Source organism: Eulemur rufifrons, chromosome 10 (assembly GCF_041146395.1).
Source record: "Eulemur rufifrons isolate Redbay chromosome 10, OSU_ERuf_1, whole genome shotgun sequence".
NCBI lineage: Eukaryota > Metazoa > Chordata > Mammalia > Primates > Lemuridae > Eulemur > Eulemur rufifrons.
This window is the reverse complement of record NC_090992.1, coordinates 35,318,206-35,336,832: the sequence shown is the minus strand read 5'-3', so window position 1 is coordinate 35,336,832 and position 18,627 is coordinate 35,318,206. Positions and strand designations below refer to the sequence as shown.

The 18,627-nt window shown below is 55.3% G+C and overlaps 1 protein-coding gene across 8 annotated transcripts in view; it reads right to left on the bottom strand.

Moving 5' to 3' along the window:
• ATP2B2 (ATPase plasma membrane Ca2+ transporting 2) overlaps positions 1–18,627 on the bottom strand; it is a 121,889-nt gene that overhangs the window by 66,209 nt on the left and 37,053 nt on the right. For 7 of the 8 annotated variants that reach the window (XM_069484426.1, XM_069484427.1, XM_069484428.1 and 4 more), the window contains exons 2-4: positions 12,519–12,716; positions 4,205–4,462; positions 3,066–3,191 (exon numbers count right to left, since the gene is read on the bottom strand). In XM_069484426.1, coding sequence (XP_069340527.1) covers positions 3,066–3,191; positions 4,205–4,462; positions 12,519–12,716 — 582 coding nt within the window. The remainder of the gene's footprint in view (positions 1–3,065; positions 3,192–4,204; positions 4,463–12,518; positions 12,717–18,627) is intronic. The other variant, XM_069484434.1, reaches the window with a different exon arrangement.

The following is an 18,627-nucleotide window of genomic DNA, read 5'->3' as shown; positions in this document are numbered from 1 at the left end:
TGAAAAACTCAATCAACGTTACAAGTCTGTGCCTGAACGGGCCAGGCACAAAGTGCTGTGGTGTAGGCTGAAAGGTGGATCCCAGGGGGTAGGGAGTAACTGCCACAGGGCAGAGGTGGTCACAGAAGCCTTCATGGAGGAGGTGGGGCCTGAGCAGATGGGCAGGAGTTAAATGAGCAAAGAGGAAGAAAGAGGATTGCCTGGGAGGACGGAATAGCCTCAGCAGCGGCAAGTTAGAGAGAGCAAAACAAGGTGGATCTGTAGGGGAGGTACAGGGGGAGGGAGGATCTGTGATTCTCAGGGCTGGCAGGGGCCTTGAACGCAGTGCCCACCCAGGGGGCCACTCTGCAACACCCCCACCCACAGCCTGCTCACACACAATCAGTGACGGGGAACTTACTACCTTATAGGCAGCCCCCTTTGTCCCAGAGCATTTCTGACTGTCACAGAATTGTTCCCTTTCCAATTATACTGCTTTCTGTTGGGCCCACGATGCCCCTTTCTCAGTCTTCCCCCCATGAGTTTCAGCTAAGCCACATCCCCTCGCCCCTCCAGCCCCACACAGCTCGCTCTCTGAATGTCAGCGTCGAAAGCACACCACTGAGTCTCATTTTTTTTTTTTTTAATCTAATCCATCCTGTGGCCATCCTTGCGGATCCTGGCTCTTGTTTTCTTTTTGCCACCCTCCCTGCGCCCATGGTCTCTGAGAGCCTGGTGGGCACACTTTCCACATTGCGACAGGCTAGAGCTCCCTGCTAGACACCTCCCACCAGACCACCGGCAATCCAGGAATCAGCACCAACCCCTGGCAATCTCCAGGCTCCAGTGTGCCCTTCTCTTTGCCCACAAGGACGTCCCCAAAACCTTGGCTGATGTCTTGACATCCAGAGGCCCCAGGCCTGCTCCATCTACCTGGGCTTCCAGCCAGCCTGATAGATCAAGACCAAGGCTGCTGGTTGAACGTGGGCTCAGGGTGCCCATAGTGGAATCTTGTGGTCACACCTTTCTTGTCCCAGTGCTCACAAGCCACCACTCCCGAGCTGACTGGGAATGTTGCTGAGAACCACTGCTGACCCCTGCAGCGTGGGTGTCACGGGACTCCTGGGATTCCTGCTGAGGCCTGCAATGCCTCCTGTCTGCCCCCCTCCCCTTGTGCTTCTGCGCGGAGCGGGGAGCTCCCTCCCGTCTCCAAGGGCCTGCAAGCCTGGGCTCTCCTGTGGGACCCCTTGGTCTCCTGGGACTTCTGGCTGCCTTGGAGACATCCCAGGCCCTACTCAGTTATAAGGCTTCTCCTTGACAGAGAGAAGGGACACAGAGCCAGAGAGGTGTTCGCTGAGGCCCCCAAAACTCCTGCTTACTCTCTCTCTCTCCTGTGTCTGGCCCTGAACAGTCTCCTGCTCCTGTCCTCTGCCCCCGGCATTGTTTTATATTTGGCACCTTTGTTCCCTTTGGGCCCTGCTGTCCCTGCTCAGAGACCCTGCTCCCCTGTGACTCACCCCAGGCTGGCTGGCTGGTTGCCCATCCCTCTCTGCCCACCCATGTCATTTTCAGGGTCTCTCTGCACCTGTGCCTGCCTCCTTGGCTGGTTGGGATGCTGACGGGCCAGTGCTTCCAAACACGTTCTCTCCCCAGCCTCCTGCCAGCATCCTCCCCTCTTCCCCCTTCCCCAAACCGTCTGAGCCTTCATCGCCCATCCACTCAGGCCCGTGCCTCCCCTGGGCTCCTGCAGATCCAGATGACTCACCTGGCCACTCCTCCCAAAGATGAGTGCTTGTCTGTCAACCACATCATCCCAGAGCAGAACCAGGGCCACAGGGCCATGACCATTTATTGAACTCTCCTGTGACTCTGTTTAAAGAGGGCATTCTGAGACCTTCCATGATCTCTCAATCAGACCCCAGGGCCTTTGCACTTGCTGTACCTCTGTCTGGAATGCCCTTACTTCTCATTGTTCTGGTTTAGGTCAAATGCAACATCCTCAGACAGGCCTCCCCTGACCAACTAAGATTCCTGCCCCCTTCCTTTGGGTCTCTATATCTCATAACAATGGTACAACGTCTTCATCTGGCTTACTCCCTGACACACCCTCATGCATTTGCGTGCTTCTTCCTTTTCTGGCTGCTCCTTCACTAGATTCTAAGCTCCAGGATGGCAGAGACCTTGTTTGTCTCCTTAACCCCTGGCACACAGTAGGTGCTTAATAGATGTTGATTGAATACATGCTGGATAAATAAATGCTCTAGCCTTGAATCTCACTCCTTTCTAACATCCTACCCAGCAGACCTGTTGATATTCCTCTTTGTTTTCCAAGACTTGCCACATACTTTTAGATCTCTGTGCCTTTGCACATGGTGGCCTCTGCCAGGAGGGCCTTTTCTCCGTAGTTGGACTCGGTGACTCCCAGTACAGTCCTGCCTCTGGGCCTTTGGCCTTGCTGTTCCCTCTGCCTGGCATGCTCTTCCCCGGACAGTGCCAAGGCCAGCTCCTTCTCATCACCCATACCTCAGCGTGCCCTGTCGCCTCCCCGAGAAGCCTTCCCTGCCCTCCCAGCCAGCTGCATCCCACAGCCCTGTTTGTTTTCTCCCGACTCCTGTCCGTTCTGGAATTTTTGCATTGCCTCTCGCTTCTCACCCCACCACAAGCTCCTCAGGGCTGGGGCCTCATCTTCCTTATTCACTGCTGCGGCCCCAGCACCCAGCCCAGTGCCTGGCACTGCAGGTGTCCAAAATGATCGTCCCCTGACTGAGTCTTTCTCATCACTGATGAGAAAGGGCTCCAGTAAACCAAGCCACTAGAAGAGAAATGCTGCCAGCGCAGGACTGTCTGTCTAGTCTGTCACTGTGGTCTCCCGGCCTGGAGTGCGCTGAGTGCACCGTGGGCTTGGTGTTGCTTCCTGGGAAAAATGGAGGGTGTTCTCATTTGAGGCCAAGCTGGCCAAGATCCCAGAGCCAAGGATCAAAGCCTCTGAGATCCTTCATCCTCATGAAGGGGACACGCGGGTGTCCCGCTCCACCTGGGGGCAGGAACTAGCAATGGGAGCGTGCCCGCGCCGGGCTGCAGCTCACCTGACAGCAGCATGGGGTCCTTGTCCACGGACTTGCGCACCTGGTCAGATTCCCCGGTCAGGGAGCTTTCGTCGATCTTGAGGTCATTGCCCTGGATGAAGAGGCCGTCGGCAGGGAGGAGGTCGCCTGGGAGGGGGAAGGGCAGGGAGTCAGCAGGTAGCAGGTGGCCGCAGAGGCTGGAACTTTCCCTTAAAGGTGTGACTAGGAAGGAAGGTCCACCACTGGGGGCCAGATGCCGACAGCTCCCAGGGTACCGCAGCCCAGACGCCGCCCGTCGCAGGCCGAAGGGCAGCATAAAGCCGGAGCCGCGGTGAACGGCACAAGGCCGGGGGGCCGAGGCCGGGCTCAAGTGGCGTGTACTTTACAAAGTGTCTCTCTTGGCCTGGCTTGGATTTGAAGCCCAGTTTTCTCAATGGTTTGTTTTTCTCTGGGCTCAGTTACAGTTTGGGGAAATTATTATTATTTTTTCACACCTTCAATTTATTCAAGTTTTGGGGAAATTCTTTTAGAAGGGATTGGTCTATCTTGGCTAGGCTGAGGCGATCCCAACACATTATCGGGGGAAATCAAGCCCTCTAGGGCTGAGTGGAGAGGAACACCCAATCTCTCGTCCACCTCGTGCCTCTACTTACCCAGAACATATCTGGTCCAAACCCTCTTTGGTGTCAACCTGCCCACCTCCTCCATGGCAGTAGCACTGGTCCATATTATCCACTCATCCACTTCTGCTCCCTCTGGCACCTCCTCAACAGCCAAATCAGGGATGGAAAATGGATTTAATCTTATAAACTTATTCTGAGTATTAGTGGCCCTTGCAGTATTGTGTTGAGAAGGCGCCTGAGGCTGTATCCAGGCTCTGAGCTGTGATTGATTAGTAATGTCTGCTAAGGGTGGAAGTTAGGAGAGTGGTGGCACATGTGCTATGTATTTGCCATTTCTGATTTAAATGGATTCTGGGATCTTGCCTCTTCCAGGAAGTTCCCTTCTACTTCCCAGGGGATCTCAGAAGACATCCTGACTTGGGATCAGCCTTTAGGAACCCACCCCCTTCCCTGGGCTAGTCTCTATATCTGCCTGTCCTATTCCACCTCTGTCCAGACTCCAGCTCTAGAACTTAGCTCTGTAGCTGGGACACTTACCATATTTGACCTGGGCAATGTCCCCAACCACAATCTCAGCCACAGGGATCTGGACCACCTGGCCAGCCCGGACCACGGTGAATTTCTGTTCCTGCTCAATGCGGCTCTGAAGACCCCGGAACTGTTTTTCTTTGCTCCAGTCGTTGAAGGCCGTGACCAGGACCACACAGATGACCGAGAGGAGAATGGCAGCCCCCTCGATCCAACCTGCCTCCGCCTCTCCTTCATCCTCTGCCCCGCCCTGCGCCGTTGCGCATCCTGTAAGAGCAGAAGGGAGCAGGCAGTGAGGCTCAGCAGGTGGGAGGGGCCTCCTGGGCCTGGCTTTAAAGCCCAGCTCTGCCAGGTAACCAGTGCTGATGATCCGACAGTGGTAATCCATTAATTCCGCGTCTGGTGCCATGCCCCGTGCAAAGTGCCTCGCACGGATCAGCTCATGGGCACTCATGCTGCCCATTTCACAGATGTGGGAGCTGAGGCTTCTCAGAGAGGTCGAGTGACTTGCCCCAGCGAGGAGGGGCAAGCAGGGAGCTGGACGAGCAGCCGGGCGGTTCGGAGCCCTCCGTCTCAGCCACTCGGGCTCCCGCCCTGGTTCCAGCTGTGAGATCTGAGCACACGGCTCCACCTCTGTGGAGCTCAGTTTTCTCATCTGTGAAATGAGAATATTCTTCATCTTGGGGACCTGTTGTGAGGGTTGGAATTTATTGAGGTGAAGTCCGTGGAGTGTCCGGCATATCCCGGGCACAGCGGAGAAAAAAGAGAGAATTTATTTTCCCTAATGGGTGAGAAAAGAAATAGAATTTTCTCTAATTTATGAGAAAAAAGAAAAAGTAAGGTTTTTCACAGAATGAAAGAAGCCAGCGTGCTTTAGGGCTAACATGCATTTCTGCCGACATCCTTTCTTCCCACTCCTCCAGCAGCCAGGGGCCAGGCAGGGGACCGGGGAATGTGCAAGGCCTTCTGTACGCTAAGCATTCGCTTTAATCCTAAAGCTGGCAGAGACAAAGGAAGTGGTTCAGAGAGGGGTGCTGACTCACTTGGGGGTCACACGGCAGATAGTGGGGTTTAAATCCAGGCCTGGAATCTGACACCAAATCTGGCCTACCCACTACCCCGGAGCCCAGTGGCTCCCTCTGCCATGTGCTTGCCAAAGACTCATGGCCGACCACTTGGAAGTCTAATTCAGTCTCAAGGAAAAGAGAACAGCAGTTTCAAGAGACCCCAACAGAAGCTCTGGAAAGCCAGGGGTCAGAGCAACATGACAAGAAAGCCAAGTGATACCTGGGGAACATTTGATGGCTTCTGGCTCCTGGGAGGGTTGGGGCTCAGCTTGTGGGCCTGAACTTGGGAAGGTACAGAATCACTGTGGCCCAGCAGTGTGTGACACTGGAAAATTCCGGGTCTTGTGCAGGCCTGTAACAATGTCATCATGTGGGGCTCTCAAAGCCACTTTTTCTCCCCTTGGGAGTTTTAGACTTTTCCAGTAATTTAAAACTGTTTACCAGGACCAGCCTTGGTGGTAATGACAATAATTATGGTGCTAATGATAAGTGACGTTGGGCCAGCCCTGAGTTCGAATCACCGGTGTGCTACTTGACTGCTGTGTGCCCGTGAGCGAGCTAGCTATTTAACCACTGTGCCTCAGTTTTGGTTTTCTTATCTGCAAAATGGGCATAATAACAGGCGCTCCCTCATAAGGCGGCTGAGAGGACTGAGAGAGCCTTCGCGTGAGACAGGGCCGCGCTGAGCACACGTAAACGCTCGGGGCAGGTGGCTGCAGCTCGTTTTCCAGAGCATGGCGCCTTATCGCACTCTGCCTCTGTGGAGCCCCGACCCCCGTTACAAAGCGGGGTCCAGCTGGATTTTAGCAACATGTGATGATGGGCTGAGAGAGGAACCAGGGCACGGCGCCCCTTCACCACCGTGGAGGACACCAGTGGAGACCCCAGACTGGGAAACCCAGGCGAACCCTGCTGAATAGAAACAGAGTATATGGAAACGCGTCCTCCTGGGGCTTAGGGGTGGGAAGGGGGAAGGAGTGATCCCAGGTACGGAGCCCAGTGCCTCATTTTATAGGACTTCTGTTATCCCGGCCCCGGCTCTATGCTCTGTGCGTGGGAAGCTGTTGTCTCCCGTCGCGTGCTTCCTCAGCGGGGCCCCTGTTAGAGCAGTGACTGGAGCATTCGCACACTTAGAGGCAAGACGATGGAAAGTTTTTGGGCTCTGGAATTGGAAAGACCTAGCTTCAATCCAAGCTCTGTTATGGGACCTTAGAGAAGTGACTTGGCCTCTCTGAGCCTCAGTTTGGACAGGTGTAAAGTGAGATAACCCCAGGGATTTTGCGAGTCAAGGGGCTGGCCTGTGGTGGGTACATGACAAATGTTGGTCCTCTCCTCATTTCACGAGTTCATCTCCCTAAACTGGCCTCCGAAAGCCAAGGCGTGGAGGCTGAGCAGGATTCGCACCCTGTTCCCACTCCCAGCCCTGTCTGCTGCCCTTGCCATTCCACCACCCGGAGCCTTCTGGGCCTTGGAGGACATTCATTCTTCCGGGAAAGCCAGTTAGCTTTTATCTCCTTTTGAGAACTGTCTGATGGTCACACGGTGCCTTGGGACGGCTAGAAAGTGGCGGTGCAGACCCCTGGGTTAGGCTGTCAGCCACCCGGGAGCTGCGGACCCTGGGGACAACTCCCGCTGCGCCTGGTGTAGTTATGGGGAAGAGAAGAGGAAGGGGAAGGAAGCAGGGAGTGTGAGAGGGCATCCTTGGACTGGGGCAGGGACAGGATCTGGAGACTGTGGCCACAGGGTCCAGGGAACTGCAGCTGCTCTCCCTGGACCTGGGGCTGCAGAGGGTATGGCCTTTCCCTGTCTGCGCGACCTCCAGGAACGCACTTGGCCTTTCTGCACCTCAGTCTGCTTGGGAAATCTGCCTCCTAGGTGGCTATCAGGGTCTGGCGTTCAGCAAGAACCCCTCAAAACTGGTGAAGCCACAAACATTTTCTTTTCTTTCTTTCTTTCTTTTTTTTTTTTTTTTTTGAGACAGCGTCTCGCTCTGTTGCCCAGGCTAGAGTGCCGTGGCGCCATCATAGCTCACAGCAACCTTGAGCTCCTGGGCTCACAGGATTCTCACACCAGCCTCCCAAGTAGCTGGGACTACAGGCATGCATCACCACACCCAGCTATTGTTTGTTTGTTTGTTTTCTTTTTTGTAGAGACGGGGGTCTCACTAAGTTGCTCAGGCTGGTCTCGAACTCCTGGCCTCAAGAGATCCTCCTGCCTTCACTTCCCAAAGTGCTACCATTACAGGCGCGAGCTACCGCACCTGGCCAAGCCACAAACATTCTCTAAGCACCCACTGTGTGTCTGTTACTCTGCTGGCACTCTAGCACTAGGGGAGGTGTCACCAGCAGGGGTTGGGAGCACCAGGTACGTCCATCCCAGCCCTGCCATGAGCCCACTGGGTCTGGATTTGAACCCACAGCCCTCTGGGGCCCAAGCCCCGCATTTTCCATCTGCTGAGAACGGGTCTCCTCCTTGGGAAGGCATGCCTCGTGGCGGGGCAGCCGGGCCCGCTAGAGCTGCCATCCTGCTGTCCCTTGCCTGCCCCTGGAAATGAGTCCAGGTGTGTGCCCGGCTCTTTGAGACTGTCCCCAACAAGGGAAGCCCAAGGCCTGGCTTGAGGTCACAGGCCACAGCTCTAGGCAAGTCCTCACCATTGTGGAGCTCCGGTTTCCTCACCTGCCCAATGGGGTGGAGGTGGGGACGCCATGTGCCCAGGGCTGAGGATGTCTGTTCAGAGGCACTTAAGATAATGGCAGGTGACTGATAAAACTGAATGAACTCACGCACCAGGTGGGGTCTGAACGGAGCTGGTGGTGGGATGTTGTCCGTGTTTCCTGCAGGGCCGGGTTATAACTAAACCTCTCCTTCTCCCCTCCCTGCCTCCCTCCCTTGCATTGCAGGGCCGGTGCTCCTCCTCCTGCAGAACCTCCTGAGCTCCCGTGTGCACAGGGTCTGCCTGCCGCCTGGCGCCCAGGGCCCTCACTCCTGGATCTTTGGATCCGGGGACTGGGCCTCCGAGGCCCCGGTATGACAGGTGCTGGGGCTTTGGAACCTGTGGTTCTAAGAAGCTCATGCCGTCCACCTCTGCTTTGCCACAAAAAATACCAGAATTGTGGGGTGTTGACAAGAACGTTGCTGCCCTTCTGCACGTGGATGGTGACACTGGCTCCCCTGTGCACCGGGCTCCATGCTAACGGGACTGCGTGCTGTGCACCTGGCATTATTCTCTCCAATCCTGACGAGAGCCCCACAAGGTAGGCATCATTATTCACCGCACTTTATGGATGAAGTCACTGAGGCTGGGAGCACCAAGGGCCGGCCTGTGGTCTGGGGTCAGACAGGCAGAGCTGGGCCCTGAGCCCAGGCTCTGACCACTGGCTTCTGGTGCCCCCAGGAGGTGGCAGCTGGTGTCAAAGAGAAACCAGGTGCGTTTCACGATTTCAAATACACCTCCTCACTGCTATCATAGCAATGGCACCATTTCCACACGGGCTGCTCAGGGAAGGCCCTGCTGGGGATGCTGGGCCAGGGCTCCCAGTCTGGGAGACGGCTGGGGGGTTCCGTGAGAGCCCTGCCGTGGGGTGCCAGCACCACTAGGTGCTCAGTTATGGCCGGGCCCTCAGTAACCGGGGGGCAAAAGGGAGGTGAGAGGGCCACATAACTTTCCCTGCCACCTTCCCTGGTGAGACTGACATTTTCCCCAGAGCCTCTGGAATTCTGGGGGTTTCCGTGCACTTGAGGGGCGCTGGGGACTGAGGAAGCCCGAGTCAAACTTGGGGCAGGGCATCTGGCAACCTGGAAGGTTCAGAGCTCAGGCTGGGGCATGGGTTTTGGGGAGAAGAAATAAGTATAGTCACGAAGTCCAGGAACTATTTTTTTCCCGTGGGGCTGAGTAGTGCAGCTGCCTTCGACCCAGGGTGAGGGCTGAGCTGGAGCCTCAGCCAGCAGCAGGGAGGAGCCGCGGACAGAACCCACCGACCGGGTTTAAAATCTGCCCCCGCCACCTATAAGCTTTGTGGCCTCAGGCAAGCCCTCCCCTCCTTGTGCCTCAGTTTCCACAGCCCTAAGACTGAAGTGATTGCAGCTGCCTGTTTGGGGTCTATGCGGAGGCTCCTCCCGGCGCACACGAGGAGGTGGCTGATGTTCCCACCGCACCCTTCTGCCACCTGCCCCTGAGTTCTAATCTTGCACCAAACTGGGTCACACGAGGCCACTTATCTGGGCTGACTCAGTCCTACCCGTCCCTGAGGAAGCACAGCTGAGGGACAGGAGTGAGCAGCCAGAACGCCTCAGTCTGAGTCACGGCGCTGCCACTTCCTCGCCGGGTGACCTTAGCAAGCCATTTACCATGTCAGGGCCTCGGTTTCCTGCATAATAATGGCATCTACCTACAGAGTTGTTGTGAGGATTGAGGATTAAATGGACTTCTCCCATAATAGCTCCCAACTAGGGTAGCTATAAAAATAGTAAGAAGGATTATTATCATCATTCTGCATTTGTGTTACACCCTGAGCTTTGTTCAAGGCTTATTCAAGCAGCCAAGTACAATCTTCTATATTTGCTATAAAACTTCTGCAAAGAAGGCTGCTCATTACGCATCTCTTCCAAAGTCCTATCTGAAAGTTCATCCCAGAATTCATTGTCAGGAGAAATGTCATCTTCCTGAAGAATTAATGTGTTTCCTTGTTGATAACTTGACCTGTGCAAATGATCCTAATTCCCTTTCTCCCTTGGCTGCCAGGAAGCTCAAGTCAAATTTAAATCTCAATCATGCTAGCAATTAGAGCTGGTTGATTTGCTTCCGTTTGTTTTCTGCCTGACTTTCTATTTGACCTCATCTTGTGAGATATGTCTCTCTTATGTCTTTAAACCCTCTATGGAAAGATGTCATGCAGAAAACAAAAAAATCAACTTAGTATTATATGTACAAAATTGAGGTCGTTGGCCTATTAGAATTGGTTATCCAGCTTCTTGGACAACTTTAGTTTGGAAGCGGGTAGGGTGACAGATGTTCAAGGGATCTTAGAGGCCACCGCCTTGTTTGGGAAAATGAGGCCCACAGTGGTTATTTTCTATATGCTATTAACTTTTTATTTGCTTGTCTGAATAGCAAATAAATTATTATCTATTTATATACCACATTCATTAGGAAATGTTGGACTATAATCACAAAAGCAGTTATAAAATCCTATTAATTAAGCAAGTGGATTACGAAACCACCTAACAACCAAATAACATAGCTCACGCGATCCCAGCTGTCTGTCTAGTGTGCTGTGTGTATATACATTTACCTGGGGTCCACACCTGGGTTAGCAGTGGGTTCTCGCTGGGTGGCAGGTAGGATTATTCGTGATTTTTTCTTACCTGCATTTTAGACTTTTTCTACAGTAATCTTGGAGGGCTTTTGTAATATGCTAACTATGTGTGTATTTTTAATTTAAAGGGACATTCAGCAGGAGAGGCCTGAAAGACCGGCCACCACCAAGGACAGCAGCGTGGGGCTGGAAAAGCCCTGCCCGCCGCAGGCGCTCGGTGCCCGTTCCTGGAACAAAAGGATGAGTGAGCGGAGGTCAAGGTTTTCCCACAGCAGTGGCAAGTCCTGACTTTGGGAAGAGTGGGCTTGCCTGGGACCCTCCCTGGGTGGGTGGGACGGTGCTTCCTCGGCCCACGGAGCAGTGTCCCCGTTGAGAGTCCAGAGACAGAGTCTGGGACGCCCCCTCAAGACTGAGTCTGGGCATGTGGAAAACGCAATCCGCGTGAGGACACGTGTGTCCCTCACATGGAACCGGCCCAGCGACAGGGCCGTGAAAGGAGAGAGGTGCAGAGGGACCGAGCAGCCTTCTCCCTCGGGGCACGAAGGACGGGGTCCAAGACGAAGGCTGGGGGGAAAGCGTGGGGCCGCCACGCCCGTGGCAGTAGCAGGGCCAGCACCCGACAGCCTAGCGCCAGGCTGCGTCACCTCTAGGGCACAAGACCCTTCGTCACTCCTCACGGTAACCCTGTAAGGTAGGGTCGCCTGCCCTGTTTTGCAGATAAGGAAACTGAGGATCAGAGAAGGAAAGAGACTTACTGAAGGCCATGCAGCTAGGAAGTGACGGAGACAGGATTTCAAGCCGGGGTGCCCGACTTCAGAGGCTGGGCTTTTTCCCAGGGAGGGAGAGAGGGGGCTGCGGGGAGAGGCAGGATAGAGGGAGGGAGGGAGGTTTTCATGAGGCCGAACCTCCCATCCCGCTCTTGCAGGACAGATGCGGGCAACCTTGTTCTGCAAAACGCTGGACGGTGAGTATTTTCAGGCTTTACGGGCCACGTGGCTCACTCCTCACCCTCGCTGCAACGCGGAAGTGAAGTGTGAATGCTCGGATCAAACTTTATTTTTCAGACAAGGAAACATATATGTCATATTTGCATGTCATGAAATATTCTTTTGGTATTTTTCAATCATTTAAAAGTGTAAAAAGCACCCTAAGCTCACAGGGAAGGCCATCCAGACGTGGCCTGTGGACAGCAGGGTGCCCATCCCTGTCCTACAATATCAGGTGCAGAGACCTCTGACATCATCATGAACGTTTTTGCGGCTGTGTGCCTCATGAGCAGGGGACTTGGGGATTCTGGGGAGCAGCCCCACTCTGGAGGGCCCGCAGAGGCAGGGACACCCTGAGGGAACCCGTGAAGGGAGCTGAAGCGCCTCAAATCAGAGAGTGTCTGCAGCCCCCAGGGCGAGCATTCCGGGGGCTCTGTCTTCAGGGGCGAAGGGGAGACCCTCACAGATCGGCCTGGACAGACCTATGGGTCACCCTCACCTGTGTGCTTGCTAACATCCAGCCGTCCAGCTCCCGTCTGTCCAACAGAACCAGACCCTCTCAGGGAGGGGACACCCATGCTTTTAACAAGCTCCCCAGGAAACACTGAGAACTCCTCATTAGCTAGTGACCTCAAGCAAATACACTCACTTTTCTGCGCCTTGGTTTCCTCATCTTTAAAATGGGTACAGGCATGGCCCATTCCGCCTAGAGCTTGGCACCCTGTGAGTGCTCAACAGCGCTCAATGTAGTTACCACTATGGTTGGTGCCACCCTTGTATTGCACACGCGGGAAAACAGCCGGGGGCCTGTTTCCACTGTGGCTGTGGTGAGGCCCTGCCCCCTGGGCCTCGGCTTCCTCCCCTGGAAGGAGCGGCGCCCGTGAGCCCTGAGCACACTCCAGTGTGGACGCCATGGCCACGTGTGCACACTTGTGGGGTCCGAGGCCCGTCTTACCTTCATTGCTCTCGCCGGGCGGGTGGTAGAAGGACAGCCCCAGGGAGATGATGGCCGCGATCTCCAGGATGATGAGCGTCACATCCTGCAGTGCCTCCCACACAAGCTGCAGGAAGGTTTTTGGCTTCTTTGGAGGTATAAAGTTTTGCCCAAAAATCTGCTTTCTCTTTTCCAGGTCTGGAGCCGTGCCTGGCAAACCTGCGGACAGAGTGCAGACAGGTTGGCTGGGGGCTGGGTGGGACGTGCGGGCGGTCCCAGGAATCTAGGGCCAGACAGGGGAAACCAGAGCAGGAAACCTGCAGGCCCCTGGCCCAGGAGTTCACACCTCCGCGGGCTTTGGGCCATGCGTGGGCTGAACGGTGGCCCCCAAAAGATATGTCCACATCCTCATCCCTGGAACCTGTGAGTGTGACCTCATTTGGGAGAAGTCTTTGTTGATGTGATTAAGTTAAGGATCTTGAGGTGAGATCACCCTGGATTACTTCTGTGGGCCTGAAATCGAGTGACAAGTGTCCTTATGAGAGACACAGACACGGGGAAGACGGCCGTGGAAAAGTGGAGGAGGAGCCCGGGGTGATGCAGCCACAGCCACGGCCGGAGCTGCCAGGACCTGAAAGAGGCAGGGAGGGGTCCTCCGCCAGCGTCTTCGGGGAGGGGTAGCCCTGCCGACACTCTGATTTAGGGCTTCTGGCCTCCAGAGCTGAGAGAGAGCAAATAGGCCACCAGTGTGTGGTCATTTGCTATGGCAGCTGTGGAACACGAATGCACAGCACTGTGCGAGCCCCGCGCCAGGCCGGTCCTCTGTTTGCGTTTCCACCCCCTCCCGCCAAGTGCAGCGTAACAGGTAAGAGAACAGACTCTTTAGAGGCTCTGCTTGGATTCCAGTCCCAGCCTGATGGCCCTAGCTCTCTGAACCTCGGTATCCTCTTCTGTAATGGGGTGGTGGTCGTACCTAACCCACGGCGTGGTTATGAGGACCACATGAGGTAATGCATGTGGTCCACGAGCCTTTACTGAGCACCTACTAAGTGCCCAGCACTGTTGTAGACACAGGAACAGAGCAGCCAACCAGACAGACAGGGCGCCCCGCCCCAGGAGCCGACCTCGCCGTGGGTGCCTGTGCCCTGCGCTCAGAGCCCTGCGGCCACTCTGCCACCGCAAGCAGTTCCACCGCTTCAGGAGGGAGTGAGGTGCAGCCCGGTAAACCCCTCGTCGTGTGGGGCCTGGCCAGTGACAAGGGCCCACTTCCAACCCACCATTTCTTCATTTCCAGATAGTTCTTCCTGACTCACGCACTGCCCAGCAACCTTGGGAGGCTCCTCAGCGCCAGAATGAAGTCCACGTGGCCCTGCCCCACACCCTGGCCTCCTGATCTGACCCTCGATCGAGGTTCACAGCCTCATCTTTTGCTGTGTGGCTTCATCCCAGCCCAGCCTGGCAGGTCCCTGTCTGGCGTACCCTTCCTCCTGCCACACTGTGCCTGTGCCGTGCCCTTCTCTGCCAGTGTCACTGCTGCTGTCCCCGTATGTCCCCTCCTAAACTCACTGAAGGCCAGAAGTCCAGGGAGGGCTGGCCGTCAGCCCACGCCTGACAACCAGCACGCTTGGAGGACGGGAACTTTGGCTGTTAAGTTGATGGGGGCCTAGTGGTCTAATATGATTCGGTTCCGGATTCTAACAGTCTGTTGTTCATTGGCTCATTCATCCGTTCCTTCACTCAATCTGCCTTTCTTGAGTCCCCAACATGGGCCTAGCCTAGTGATGTGGGGATAGACGTGCAGGGAACAGGCCCAGCCACCCGTGGACACGAGCTGAGTGGTCCTGGGAGTCCAGCAGCCTGTGGTTCAGGGGCACAGGGAGACAGGCATTTTTCCTGTCTGGGGTTCTAGGTGCTGAGTGTCCTGCTGCCACCAGTGAGAACTCCATCGGGGGCCTCCAAGAGCCAGGATGGCCGAGACCCCACGGCGAGGGCCCAGGGGTGGCTTATTCCCTAGGAGACCTCGCACCGGCCTCTCCTGTCGGCTCTACAGATTCCATGTCCTGCCTGTGCAGTGAGGACGAGGTTATGCGCATTTTATAGATGGGGAGACAGGCTTCCCATCCGCCCCAGCTGCCTCAGGGTAGCTTCTGGGCCCTGAGAACCTAGCTAGTCCTGAGCAGATGGAAAGGGTGCCTCCATTGTCCGTGCTGGGGTGGCCGTCTGGGCTCTCTGCGTGCAGGGCAAGCAGGCACAGCACACCGTAGTGGCCTCCACGAACCGTAGGGAGGTTCCTGTCTTCTCCCTTTGTCCGGTTCTACTCACAGCCAACGCCTGAAATTCTCCTGCTTGAGCTTTATTCCTCTAAAAAAGCTCCAATTCCTCTAGACTTCCTGGGAGGGAGGAGCCATCCTCAGATGCGGGTGCCACGGTGTGAGTTTCAGGCTTTTTCCTGGGAGTGGGTTTTGACAAGGGGAGAAGGGGGAGTTCAAGAGGGTGGTGGGCCTCTGAGCAAAGGGGCTCTGACCAGCCCACACGGGCCTGTTATAGGGGTTGCTGTGCCTTTAACCAGGCAATTCCCTTCTCTGAGCCTCAGTTTACCCATCCCAACAATGGTGGAGTTCAATAAGATGGGTATGCCCCAAGGATCCCAGGGATTCCAAGGTCTGCAGGCCCTGCAGTGGTTCTGCTGGGGTCTGTCTCCCCATTTTGGGACAGGTCTTCATGAAGCTTGCTGTAAACAAAGGGCTTCGCTAAGAACAAGCTTGGTGAGGGTGGGGCCAGCCCAGCCCCTCCTGATGAACTCTAGGAGAAAGGACTCTGAACCTTCGGAGATTTTGAGTCAAACGTTCTGGAGTCTGGAGCGTGAAAGGCTGATATAATGTGGATGTTCTCCCGTTCTAGGAGTCAGGCCACAGCTGTCGGGGCTCTGTCATGCTGGGGAGCCACAGGCCAGGCTCTGGGACTCCGAGTCCTGGGACAGCAGACAGGGCAGGGGTGGCAAAGTCGATCAGGTTTTGTGATGAGCGAGGTAGGTGGGTGGGAGACGATGGGGAGCAGTGGGGACTGCGGCAAAGTGAAGAATTTCAGTCATTCTAAAGGGGGCAGCCATTTCTCAGCTCCCGTGGGGGAACGTGGGCCGGTTGGCAGATCTTTCAGTTTTCTAAGACAAGCTGGATGTCTGGAATTTGCTGTAAAATCTCCCCATTAAAAATATTCCAGGACCAAATACAGCCTATCTGTGGGCTGGATTCAGCCCTCAGCTTGCTAGTTTGAGACCCCCGAGGCTATGGGGTGGGGTGGGGAGGGGGAGGGGGTAAATCAGCGCAGCCTCCTGGCCTCTCCCCTCCCCAGCGCCAGGCCCTGCCCCGCTCCCTCAGGCCTCAGAGAAGACCTCTGTCTTCCCGAAATAACTCAGGGAATAGAAATATGTGTATATTCTGCTAGGGCTTTGCCCATGCTAGAAACTTCTAGGCAGTTTCCGCAACACCTGACACCCCAGAATCTAAGTCCAAGATGGGACCCCCGGGCACGGAGGCTCACATGGGACCTCTGAGGTGGTAACGCGGCCACGACACCCCACTCACCGTCTTCCTCTCAGCGGAAGGTGGGCCAAGCTGGAGCTGGGCACACCAGGCCCCAAGAACGTGGGATGGGTTTGGGCCCAGACGGCCTGGGTTCAAACTGCAGCTCTGAGTGACTCTGGGTAAGCGACTTCCACTGCTCGGTGCCTCGGTCCCCATTTGTAAAACGCAGGCGGCAGCAGTGCCTAGTTACAGGGCTGGGGTGAGGCTTCGGCAAGACGTCTCCCGCGAGGGGCAGAGCACTGCGTCTGTGCCAGCTGAGCAGGCTGCATCGTGGTCATTGTCTAGTGTGGGAGATTAACCCAGACTCCTGGGAGAGGAAGACTTTGGACCGGCAGGATTTTGGTAAGACGGAGAGGGGTCAGTTCAGGTGAGGAGAGGCGCGGCAGAAGGGCCTGGTGACTGAAGGCAGGCCTCTTCCCCTCTCTGGCCCTCAGGTTCCCCACATGTGACATAAAGGCCTGGCCTGGAGGAAGGTGGGGGCCTTCTGTACTCTGTATCCAGAGACAGTGGTTTTGAGGACCTGCAGGGGGGACAGCTCGCCTGGTCCAGCCCACCCACTCCACCCTTCCCAGGAGCTGAACCCCGCAGTCTCCCTGCCTTCCCGCAGAAAGTCAACACACCTATTTTCGGGAGCAGAAACAACGGAGGTTGGAGTGAGAGATGAACGGCGTTAGAGATTCAATGTATTAGAGAGCATCTCACCATTTAACATACTAAAAATTAATACAGTGTGTCAAATACCACTGGACAAAGCCAGGGAAGCCCCGAAAACTCAGAAACACAAATGCCCAGACAGATGCTGTGTGGGGTTGTGGGTGTGCAAATGTGAATTTGCCTTCTGTACAAGACAGAGCACTGGGTCGGGAGCCAGGCTGGGGTCTTGGCTCTGCTACTGACTTATGAGTGAACTTGGGCCATTTGTTTCATCCCTCAGAGACTCAGTTTTCTCATCAATAAAATGGGAATAAAATAACCCCTAGGCTTGGGAGAGCCATACACAGAGGTATGGAGTGAAAGCTCTCCGCAGATTGTAAAGCACAATCATTGCGTCTTCATGGTAAAAAATACACTGGCCCTTGTCCAGACTCTTCTCCCGGGGTCAGACTGGCGTGTCCTATACTTGGATGGAGGAGAAACCACAGGGCAGAGCAGGGGCACTTTGGCTGTACAGGAATTGCTTGTTGCAATGGCTGCTTGCTGTCCCTGGGTATTTGAGAAATCTTTGTCCCAAAGTTCATCTCTGCTCAGCTGTCCCCAACACACACCGGGTTTTCCCAGCCTCGAAGCCCCTGCCCCGGCCCTCCCCGCCCCTCTGCCCGGAGTGCCTTCCTCTCTCTTCTCAGCCGTTTCTGACCCCTGCTAACGGCAGCCTCAGGCCATCACAGATGTTTTGTTTGGTCTGCTGGTGTTTTTAAAAAGTGGAAATTTTTCGCAAACGTTCAACACTCAGGCAATTCCGCATAACAGCCCCAGCCACGCACCCGAAGTCTGGCATGCCATGCACCAACCTAAGGGACCTGGGACTCGTGATTGGGAGCCGTCTGACTCCAACACCGGCCCCACGCAGCTCTGTTAAGGAAAGCCTGGGTGACAGTGGGTGCCACCTGGTCTCTCGGGGGCAGAGGGAGCCTGTGCCTTGTCTGGCCACAAAGCACAGAGCCGGGGACCAAGAGGACAAGGCACAAGGAGGGTGCTCTGGTGTTCTGAGGGGGAGGCCTTTTGAACAGGTGAGCTGAGGACGGATGGATTATCTAGGGAAGGACGGAGAGAGAATGTTTGCGCAGAAGCTGGGTGGCCACCATGGCTGTCACATCACCAGATGCCAGGCCCCCAGAGACTCAGGCTCCTCCTATCTTAGGGGGGCCTGAGTTTCTCCTACCCCATCAGCCCCTCTGAAGGTGGAGGAAGTACCTAGGGTCATACTAAATGGTGTGCATCCCATCAATCATCTACTCATTCAACTCAGCAACTTTTCAGTGAGCACCCACTATAAGCCAGACATCATTCTATATGTCAGGGGTGCTACAGTGAGGAAGAGCAGGGTGTCAGGAAGGATTTCCTGGCAGGTGTCATTATAGTTTGGGTGAGCTCAGAAGGAGGAGTGAGGGTTAATAAGTCAAGAGAGTGTGAGTGGTCTGCAAAGGAGAAAGAAACTCCAAAGGGCTTGGGAAAGGCCAGAGTAGCTGGAACATCCCTGGTTTGCCACTCAGGAGAGGAGCCAGTGGCTTCCAAGGAAGAGGACACATCTACTGTACCCTTTGCATCCAGTGGCCAGGAAAGGCTGAATTCTTCCCATGCCACGCAGGGGTGGCACCATGCAGGCCTTGGAGGGGAAGGTGAGAGTGTTCTCTGACGGAGACTTCGTCTCTTGAAACTCATCTTGTTACCCTCTTCCCCTTGCCTGCTTGGTAGTTCAGCACTGAATTTGCAGTTCACCTCTTGAAGTTGCACCGGTTGACTCAGTGGCATGTGTTGTGCTGGTGAATCTTCATCTTCTCTTTCCTCTCCTCCCCTTGTCTGGATTTCCTAACTCAGGTGATTTAAAA